At 34.7% G+C, this 11,654-nt stretch overlaps 1 protein-coding gene across 1 annotated transcript in view; it reads left to right on the top strand.

Moving 5' to 3' along the window:
- The window catches only part of LOC121431714 (phosphatidate cytidylyltransferase 2-like), a 30,542-nt gene continuing 18,888 nt past the window's right edge, over positions 1-11,654 (top strand). The window contains exon 1 of the mRNA XM_041629373.1: positions 1-174. Within this exon, the coding sequence (XP_041485307.1) occupies positions 76-174 (99 nt within the window). The 5' untranslated portion in view covers positions 1-75. The remainder of the gene's footprint in view (positions 175-11,654) is intronic.

The raw sequence follows: 11,654 nt of genomic DNA, 5'->3' as shown, positions 1-11,654 counted from the left end.
GTTCAAAAGCGAGGAGTAGAATTATCTGGCCAGGCTGTAGGAACGAGCAAGAATTTGCTATTATCTGCTCTCATCATGAGTGAAATACGTCAAAGGGAAGGTGAACAGGTCAAGAAAGAATCCAGTGAAGATGTGAAAAATGTAGAACAAGAATCAAATAAGGAAGAAGAAGAGGTAAATATAATGCATCGAAATTGCTCTTCCAGCGGTGACAGCTGCGCATTGTCGCCCGACCCCGGCCGTTCACACTCACACTGCACTGCCACTGGCTGTATCTCGCTCAGGTTCTGAGCGCAGGCTAATATTAAAGTAACAGTCTTAGTTACAGGCTAGACCAAAAAAAAGCTTCTATGTTGTAAGTGTAAATAGAGTATTAAAGTGCCCAAATATCGGACACATACAGATAATCATTTCATTGGACCAAGACAAAAATTACAATCGTTGAATCAAATAAAAATCATGTTGAGGTCTTTTTAAAGGTCAAGTCCACCCCAGAAAAATGTTGATTTGAATCAATAGAGAAAAATCAGACAAGCACAATGCTGAAGATTTCATCAAAATCGGATGTAAAATAAGAAAGTTATGACATTTCAAAGTTTCGCTTATTTTTAACAAAATAGTTATATGAACGAGCCAGTTACATCCAAATGAGAGAGTTGATGATGTCACTCACTTTTTTTTGTTTTTTATTGTTTGAATTATACAATATTTCAATTTTTAAGAATTTGACGATTAGGACCTCCTTGCCTGAAGCACAAAATGTTAAAATAATGGAATTCCACGCGTTCAGGGAGGAATGAAACTTCACATGACAATGACGAGAAAATCAAAATATTTCATATTTCAAACAATAAAAAACAAAAGAATTACCGGTAGTGAGTGAATGACATCATCGACTCTCTCAGTTTGATGAAGCTGGCTTGTTCATATAACTGTTTTGGGGAAATGAAGCGAAACTTTGAAATGTCATAACTTTCTTATTTTACATCCGATTTTGATGAAATTTTCAGTGTTATGCTTGTTGAATATTTCTCTTCTTATTCAAATCAAGTTTTTGTTGGGGTGGACTTGTCCTTTAATAAAGATGCATGCAGCCGAGTGCGTTAATGGAAATGCAGAGCACGCGAGGTTTATTTGAGTTTGACTTAAGATAGGACATACATGTAGGTCCCGCACTATGCACAAGCTGCTGGCGGCGAGTGCCCAGTGTGTACCATCTGAAGAAACCAAGCTTTCTCTATATTTACTCTTATGCACGACAGAGCAAGTGCATTATTTGTTTTATGAAATAGCTATGCAGAAACAAATTCTTATTCTTAAAAGTTACAGTACAGACGGTTTTGTTGGACTCTTCCCAGGACTGTACCGGTACCACACTTGTTTGCTTGAGCGTGCAATGTCAATTTTCGTTGCGCACCTTTTGCACTTATCCAACCTTACTGGCCCCTGCCCCCATCCCTTTTTTTTAATCACCTTTAACTTGTCCAACCTCACTGGTCCCCGACCCCATTTATTTTTTTTCATATTTTCTTTTTTAGCTACCTTAACTATACTGAATCCTTTTCCCGCATCCTGAACCTATTTCTCTTTTAGCTACCTTTAAGTCGAACCTTACTGGCCCCCATCCCCTTTTTTTAGCTATCTTTAATTAGAGGGATGGTCCGGGCTGAAAGTATTTATAGCTTAATAAATATAATAGAATTCACTGAGCAAAATGCCGAAAATTTCATCAAGATCGGATAACAAAGTTATTGAAATTTAAAGTATAGCAATATTTTGTGAAAACAATCGTCATGAATATTCATAAGGTGGGCTGATGATGTCCACTTCCTCTTTTGTATTTTATTATATGAAATTAGGTTTATTCAAATTTGTTCCTCCAAGAACTAGAAAAATTGGATTGACAACTGATTTAGTGCATTTAGATATACATTGCTGCAACTAATTTAGGGAGACATATTATTTACATGAATTTGCATGAAATAATGAAAAAAGTATGATTTTATGTAATAACATTCAGGGCGCGACAAACCCGCTTGCCCGATTGCCCGGGGCAAGTGAAAATGACGTGCGGGCAAGCACCTCTCAAAGTCAATTGCCCGATCGGGCAAGTGGTTGCTGCGTCTTTTTTTTCTGTACCGTACCTCGTTTTTCCATAAATCATCTAAAATCCACACTCAAAATCATGAATAAGCCTTAAAAAATAGGAGTAGCGCCGTTTCAAATTCCGAAATTGCGTTATTTTTTCTGTACCACGTATTTCCATACATGGTACGGTGTGGTACCAGTTATGAAAAAAATCAACGCAATGGCCGGGAAACAGTTGAATGTAGTATAGGGGTCCATTATGACTACCACCATGTGCAATTTCTAATGCACATTTTCCACCTTCCGATATCACAATTCTGTGATAAAATAATTAGAACTACACAGGAAATAAATCACAGAGTCTAGTAACTTCGCATTGGTGAGTTGTCATGTCATTCGGCTTTGCTTTTCAAAACGGCCTATTAACATCCAAAATAACTTGCCTTATTTGTTAATTATAACTTAAAATTCATTTGTTTCCCTTTTTGAGGGGATGAGGTAAATATCAGACAATAAATCATCAAACAAAGCTCCATCTATTTTACAAGGCCGGCGGGAGGCTCACACATGTGCGCATACTAGCTAGCCAGTCTGAGCTCTGTCTCTCTGCCAGAGCTCTGGGGGACAATCTGCTCAGTAAAGGCCACAATGATGGTGATTTTCTGTTTCAGACAGAGTTTACATTTCGGGTATATTATTCAAAACTTCCAATAAAGTTTGATGATTTCTTCATTGTCATGTATATTTAAGTTATTAATGAATACATTCTCACCAAATTTAGACTCCCCCATAGAGAAATGCAATTTTCGTGGAAGTCTGCGTTTTCAAAGAACTTCAGGAAAAGTTAGGGTATGTGGGCCTTTATTACACGGCCGAGTACAGGTTATTGTACTGGAATAGGCGAAGTAGAAATTAGATATTGAATTCATTTATATCAAAGTTCAACTCACAGTCACACCCACACAAACACACCCTCGCACACACACACACACACCCAAGATTCTAAGCATAGTGAAAAAAAATACTTAAAAATCATACAATATTAAACAATGTTACTAATAATTCATTAATAAGTGAACAGGTATTATTTAAAAAAATTGGGCAAGCAGTTTTTTCTATCGGGCAAGCAAATTTTTCATCACTTGCCCAACAGGGCAAGTGACGAAAAAATTTTTTGTAATAACATTTAAAGGAAAGTTGGGATGTGACATCATCAGCCCACCTAATGAATACTCATGACGACTGTTTTCACAAAATATTGCCAAACTTTAAACTTCAATAACTTTATTATTTGTTGTTATCCAATTTTGATGAAATTTTCAGCATTTTGGTCAGTGAATTAAGATGTAAATATATTCAGCCTGGACCACCCCTTTAAGGCAATACATCTCACCAAAAATAAACTCATATCCCAACACTCCTAATATTTCTTGTAAATTGTCTCTTAATAAATTTCATCTGAATTTTAAGAATTCCAGTCTGGAGTTTGCAATATTAATCTTTTATATATCAAACTCATATTGACAATCTGTTGAATGGATCATAATGCACATGTTATCAGTTCAATCTTGAATTTGAATTTAAATTCAAATGACAATTTTGTGAAGAGTGTTTTTACATTTAGAAACATGAAAGAATAAAAAAGTTAACATCACAAATCCCTTTGCACCTGTTGGATTAATTGTATTCAAGGCCAGAAAGTCTATCTTAAAATATTCTTGATGTTGAATATACTTGTTTTAGAGAAGGAAATAGCAACAAAATACATCCTTTCACAAGTGAACATTCATCTTTGAAATGCAGATGATACATGTGTGGTATACTGTACCATTGACCAATTCATTGATCAGTGATCAGGCAGGTTTCTTGCATAATGATAATAATACTAATAAATCAATAATGGTATTTCATTTCAAGAATGTTAGCAGTATGAACTGAATTGTACAGAGGTTTTACATATAAACAAAAGAAAACATAACTAGTACTTAATAAAAAATAATATCAAATTGGAATATACAAATATGCATGTATACAAAGCATGAAGAAGCATAAATCTTTTGAGGGTAATAATGAATGCAGCTGGGCAAGTACTTAGAACTGCACTTGACTTGTTCATTACGTATTCATCTCATTTGCATATTTACCATATTTTGTAGAAAATAATATTCTATGAGAATTTGTTCTTGTGCAATTAAACACGATATCATGGATGATGCTTGTATCCAATTTACAAGTAAAAAAATGCCCCATACCTAAGAACAAACAACATCGTAATATATACAATATGCATACTATATTGCATCATAATCTTATTTGGGCATAATTAACTAATTCAACATTTCTACTATGGAAATAAATGTTTTTATTCTATTCAATGATTGTATTTTTGTTTTGGTCCAATTTTGCTTAAGTGGCCGATATTTGGACACTTTACTACCAGAAACTTGTTTATTGCCAAAACTCGGACGCGTAGAGTTGTGGACAGCGATAATTTTTTTTCATTTAAATCTCGCTCTATACCCCAAAATAATTTCTTAATTGTTGATAGAATAACTTATTTTAGCTGCGCAAATAGCCATTTTAATTATTGCTATCATTAATTTTGACATAGAAATCGGTAAAAAATTTTAATTTACTTACCAAATGAACCTCTATCCTCTCTCTTTCGGCATAATAGTTTTGCAAAGCTTTAGAAAAGAAATCAAGCAGACAAATGTAAGATAACTATATCAGATGGAGATTTAAATGCCATAAATTCAATTTGTATCACATTTTACTTATTTGGAGATCTCTGCTTGCAAACTGATGAATTCTCGTTGCTTGCCAAGAAGATCGGATTTTCTCGGAACTTATGCAAAAGGTAACAAAATTCGCCAATTTTTTGCCAATATTTTCGCAATTTTAGACCTTACATTCAAGAAAATTATCATACTGAGCAATTCTGGCTCGCTTTTTCTGTTGGTGATTTTAAAGATCCAGACCGGACCCAAAAATGAAACTGACAAATTATATACCAATCGAAAGCTTATAAGCTACTAAATACAGAAAGGTATGCTTTATGCATTTTCACCGCTTCCCAGCTGAGTATTTTGCTTAAGAATATTCCAATTATCGGGCTTCGAACCCCGTTTAGAAAATAGGCTTTATTGTGCTTTTCACCTGCCTCGAGACCGTGACGTCACGTTGTGTAAGAAGCGTCGTGATTCCATAGGTTTGTACACAGAAAAACTGGGTGATTTTTTTGCTTTCCAGATAACGCATTTCATTTTCTTCACTTCTATCACAGAGGGATATCACATATATTTTTTCCCACAAGCTTGAATTTATGAAATCTACAATTTTGAACTAGTTTTTGCCATATTTTATATCCTGCTTATTTGGCGCAGATTTCAATTCTATCTGCATTTAGATTATGTATAACAACTTTTCCTGACATAGCAATTTAGGCCCAATAAGAGCCAAACAAAGAAATCACAAAAAAGGTAGTGAATAGTTGTAGGTTTACAACAATTTGAACAGTGAATAATTTTGAGTTCCATTTTCATCTGAAAACGAAAAAAATGGATTCATAACATGGAAATGGAAGAAAATACCCAATGCTTTTGTACACAAACTATGGAATCAGAACCCTCCAGACACAACGTGACGTCATGATTTCCAGGCGACGTGGGGGTGCTCAATCGAAACGTAATTTGGGGAGCAGTTTCTTTGATTTTTATTAAATATTTGTCAGAAATGGAAGGAGATATATGTAATACCTTTGGTATATTTGTATGGTATGAATCATTACCTTTATTTTGATATACGATTGTTTTTACACCGGTCAGGGTCTTTAAGTTTTTCAAGATAGCTGATTAGATATAGATATTCGACCATGCGCAAAATTAGGTAACGTGAGAATTTAGGTCACACCACCATACAGGGACTCAATTTCAATATGTTTATGTATTAGGCCTAAGTTTGGATTAACCAGTGAAGTTAAAGGTCACTGTTTTTTCCCCTTTTAAGTTTGTTTTTCCTGTTTCGGTACATGTCAGGCCAAAACAGAATAATAATCTTTATTTTGGTCCAGTTCTTTTTATATATTTTTATGAAATAAAGAAAAAAAAATGATAAGCCCTGTTAGGGGGATTTTGCATTGAAAATTACTATTAGACCAACTGGTTATGAGACGAAGTGGTCACAGACAAATTGGTGATTAGACAAAGTGATTATTGGACAATGTACACATAAATGAAGGTAGACCATGGCCCCATCTTACAAAGACTTATGATTGATCCAATCAACCACAACTATGGAAAGACAGCAACATCAGTATCTAAAATATATGTTTGTTTAGAATAATTTCTAGATTTATATTCATACAGTCATATTTTTCTTGACAATTCAGTGTGCTTCACATTGTTTTGAAAGGACATTGTGTTCATGTCCTGAAGAAGAAATCATGACATTGATGGATGTCCATTTTAGGTAGATCGTAACTCACTATAAGACAGGGCCCTAGATGTGATGAGTGGACGAGTTGGCAATAGACAAATTGGTAAATTTACCCATGAAGGTACACATGCAGTTTCACAGGGGTTACAGGTAGGCCTATCCCGGGGGGGGGGGGGGCACTTACATTGATGAGTGGATACCATGCGCGACCTAAAAAGGATGTCTTTTTAACCATAGGGCACGTTACATACGTAACGTGATGAGGGTGTCAAAAACACTAAAATAATGAAAAAAGGGTATCCATTTCGCTAGGAAAGGCACGTGTTTAGGGTCAAATTTGCGGGGATGATAAAAAAAAAAAAAAATTATAAAGGATGTCCTTTTTGCCCCAACACTACGTGTTTAGAGTCCGATTTTCTTGCACGAGGTGTTGAAGGTGGGGTCGTACTCAACCAAATGTTGTGTAAAGGTAAAACCAACGACCGAATTAGGACCCTAGAAATAACAATAAAATATTCCTGTACTTGTTTAGGGGTTCATTTCAGGGAATACTTGCCAAGTCAGAGTATCGTTTTGTTCACACGCCAATACTTGTTAAGGGGTGTATTTTCAGAATATGGAAATGGAAGTGGTCACCCCCCCCCCCCCCCCGAGGCCTATATGTAGTACCAGTAATTATCATGAAGTCTAAACCCAAATATAGTCACATGATCATTATTGTAGTCTCAAAGGGTCTGAGGAGTAAAGATGATGTAGACTACAAGCTCCCTCTTTTTATCTGAATCTACATGTATTTCTACGGATGCTATTTTTAGATTCTTCACTGCATCCATCTCCTACAGTGTGAATACATTACCAGCCCACCTTCCCATCTGTTATCATTAAAATTCTGATACCTCTCTCCCCTACACCTATTATAATGCATTAATCTCTACATGTATATTGTATAATGCACCTGGGAAATGGGAGTTCAGAGAAGAGCTATTGGGTTGTCCACGCAGGCCTATCTTTCACTGACCACTTAAAGGAGAATGAAACCATTGGAACAAGATAGCTTGTGTGAAAACAGAAAAATAAAAAAAAAACAGATCAACGAAATTTGAGCAAAATCGGACAAATAATGAGAAAGTTATGAGCATTTGAATATTGCAATCACTAATGCTATGGAGATAGCAAATTGGCAATGCGACAAAGATGTGTGATGACACTTGTGAACAACTCTCCCCATTACTTTAGTATATATTTCACTTGAATTGCCTCTTTTATCACATCTATCCATAAATCATGTGTTCTTTCTACATGAGGGCATGTAAAACATATTTTTTTAAAGAATACATCATGGATAAAGAGTTTGTATCATCATAAGAAAAAGCAAAAGAGACATTTTGAGGGTATTTTATAGTCCACCAAAGGGAAAGTTGTTCATCAGTGACATCACACATCCTTGTCGCATTGCCAACGGGAGGATCACCATAGCATTAGTGATTGCAATATTCAAATGCTCATAACTTTCTCACTATTTGTCCGATTTTTCTCAAACTTTCTTTATTCTTATTCTTTGATTTTTCTGTTTCTACACAAGCCTATTTGTTCCAAAGGTTTCATTCCCCTTTAAAATCTGCCAAAAAAAATCACATGTACATGTAACTGTATACTGTGCCCAGCGTGTATGATTGATAAATGTTGTACATGTACCAGTATTTTGTACAAAGCAATTGTAAGTTATGTCAGATTTATGATAATACTATTTAAAAAAATAAATGCAGAACCTTTATATTGTTGTTGTTTTTTTCTCCAGGGTCCTATGGGAGATAACCGTTCGTTGAATGGGCTATATGTACCCTGTTGAAAATATGATGTAAAAATAAAGATGATAATACAGAAGGTGTCTGCAGTGTATTGAAGTACATGTAGCTATTTTTTTCAAAACTGAATAGTGAATAATACATTTGAGACTCTGGATATGTAGGCTACATGTAAATTCACCGATCTGCTGTGAATTCAGATGGCCTTTGCAGAGCCCAAGTGCTTTTCTCCCTTCCCTTTTTCAGGCTTTAGTTTGTAGAAATAACTTATAGCATACAATAAAGCAGTTAGGAATCAGAAAAAAAAGTGATGTTGTAAATATTGATATTTGTGTAGGCTATACGTACATGTATATACTGCCACTTGACTCAAAATGAGATGAATGCAAGGCAACCGCAATTATATTGCAACATCATACTAGCTGCCTATAAAGATGCAAGTTTATGTAGCACACAAATTGTCCGAAGACACTTATGTGTACAAGCCCAGCAACAATATTAGATCTACATTGTATTTATAAAAAAAAATACAAATCAACTTAAAATTACACGATGTTTAAGAAGCAAATGAAAGTTTAGAGACAGTGTTTTTCCGTTTCCAAAAAAATTGTCTTTTCTGTTTCTGAAAATCCTGTTATTCCATGTCAACTTGATCTAAAACTGGAAATTCTGTTTTGTCACTGAAATTGTTCACAGCAAAAACCTGAATTCTGTTTTGAAATAGATGAATTCCATGAATTTTTACGTGAAAAGTATAAGAAGCAAACAGAATTTCCATTTTATTTAAATGGAAAATCACTGTCCCTACAAGTTCAGTTACAATTTTACAGTGTAATTCTAAAATACAATTTGCATCACTCATGGAAATCTTTAAAAGCTATATTTACCCAGAGCCTCTTCTAACAAAGAGTTACGACTGATCCGCGATCAACCTCACGTATATGGAAATCAATCATTTTCTTAAAGGAAAAGTCCACTCCAACAAAAACTTGATTTGAATAAAAAGAGAAAAATTCAACAAGCATAACACTGAAAATTTCATCAAAATCGGATGTGAAATAAGAAAGTTTTGGCATTTTAAAGTTTCGCTTATTTTCAACAAAATAGTTATATGAACGAGCCAGTTACATCCAAATGAGAGAGTTGATGACATCACTCACTCACTATTTCTTTTGTATTTTATTATATGAAATATGAAATATTGTTATTTTCTCGTCATTGTCATGTGAAATGAAGTTTCATTCCTCCCTGAACACTTGGAATTCCATTATTTAAACATTTTGTGCTTCAGGCAAGGAGGTCCTAATCATCAAATTCGTAAAAAAATGAAATATTGTATAATTCAAACAATAAAAAACAAAAGAAATAGTGAGTGAGTGACATCATCGACCCTCTCATTTGGATGTAACTGGCTCGTTCATATAACTATTTTGTTGAAAATAAGCGAAAATTTGAAATGTCATAACTTTCTTATTTTACATCCGATTTTGATGAAATTTTCAGCTTTGTGCTTGTCTGATTTTTCTCTATTGATTCAAATCAACATTTTTCTGAGGTGGACTTGACCTTTAAGGAAATTTGAACAATGTCCTCTGAATTGAAAACAAAGAAAAGCATACTGACTTGTCAAGAAAACAGTGACTGTATGAATATACACCATATCTAGAAAGTATTTTTTACAAACATGTATTTCAGATTTTGACGTTGCTGGCTTTCCATAGTTGTGGGCCAGATTGGATCAATCGTAACTCTTTGTAAGATTGGGTCCAGGTGGGGTCTGGTACCCTTCAGCTTGCTAATCCATTCACTATTAAACAAAATAGCATGCATGCACTCGTGTTGTCTGTAAGTACATTGAACTTATTGTTGATCAGATCATAATGGATCTGAAGTCAAACAAAATGAGACTTTAATTTGTATGGGTTCATTTTCCATTGTGAAATACATTTACATGTAGGACCCCTATTGTATTGTTTTTTGCTATAAATAATTGAGTATATCATGTATGTCACTCTGTGCATGTAAATGTATTATGTATTATACAGTTTGTCATTGATCTGTGAAGTGAAGTTCAATGCATGAATTTGTGGCATTGTTAGCTATATATTTTAATGATATTGGCTTAATTTCATTTTGTTTAAATTTTCACCAAAGATAACACAATTTGAATTTCAGAACACATAAGGACAAAGAGCAGGGCTCTACTGTAGGAATGTTTTTTTTTCACAGGGGGTGCTGGTTTGGAAGAAAAATTTAACAAACTCCCCCCCAAAAAAAAAATGGTTTTCAAGACAACATTAAGGTGATCTTCATCAGGAAAGTGGGACAAGCAAAAAAAAAGAGGCTTTCACTACCAATGAAGGTAATTCTTGGTTTAATTAAAAAAAAAACACCTTAAATTTATATCATTAGCATACCTACACTGTACCTGAATTCCAGGGGATTCTGTCTATGGTGCATAGCATGCGCAACACCCTAGAGGCATATCTGGGGGGGAGTTTCCGCACCCGCATCACCCCTGCTTCCCAGGGGCATGACAAAGAGCTATTTCTTGTCATAGAAATAACAGAAAAAGTTGGGAATATACTACTGTGCATTCAAATTTTCATTCATCTATATTTGCCCATTCAATGAAATTATTTATTTAATGGATGAACATGATCGATTTTGATGAATGACTGCAATTATACAGAATGGCTTTTTGGAATTTTACTGTACACGCCCATTGGCCAATGCACATTCCCACACGGTACAGATCTTGCTGCTGCACGCTAATTAACCATGTGCATGAGGCAGTTTTTAATCTGATAAGCATTCAGAAAAATAAATAGAATTTTCTCCTTTGTCATGACCAGTGGTTCTGTGTGACTTCCAATACTTCACTTGTAAATGCCTCACATACATCAGGGAGTGTATAGGGCATGTAGACCTTGTACAGAACTTATGTATTGTTGCCCTTGAAAAAAAAGAGAGAAAAGAAGATATTTCCCACTTTCGTTTTATTACCGGTATATATTGTATGAAGCTTGCTATGATAAAAATATATTCATTTATATGTATGTAGATGTATTTATATCACAGTTTTTTGCCAGATAATATGTGATCTTGTACATGATGTACATGTACATATGTAATCATGTACTGTACATTGTACATGTAGGCCTAATGTTTTTGTTTTGCATGATTTGGAAGTTAGAATTCTGGTTCAACCGATTTACATTGCTCAGTTAGAGCTTCCATCTCATAACCGCGAGGTCAGGAGTTCAAGCCCCGGCCATGTTAGACCTACATGTACATATATGTATAGACGTCAAAAGATGGGAG

This window comes from Lytechinus variegatus, chromosome 18, assembly GCF_018143015.1.
Source record: "Lytechinus variegatus isolate NC3 chromosome 18, Lvar_3.0, whole genome shotgun sequence".
NCBI classification, from domain to species: Eukaryota; Metazoa; Echinodermata; class Echinoidea; order Temnopleuroida; family Toxopneustidae; genus Lytechinus; species Lytechinus variegatus.
This window is presented reverse-complemented; position numbering and strand designations above follow the sequence as displayed.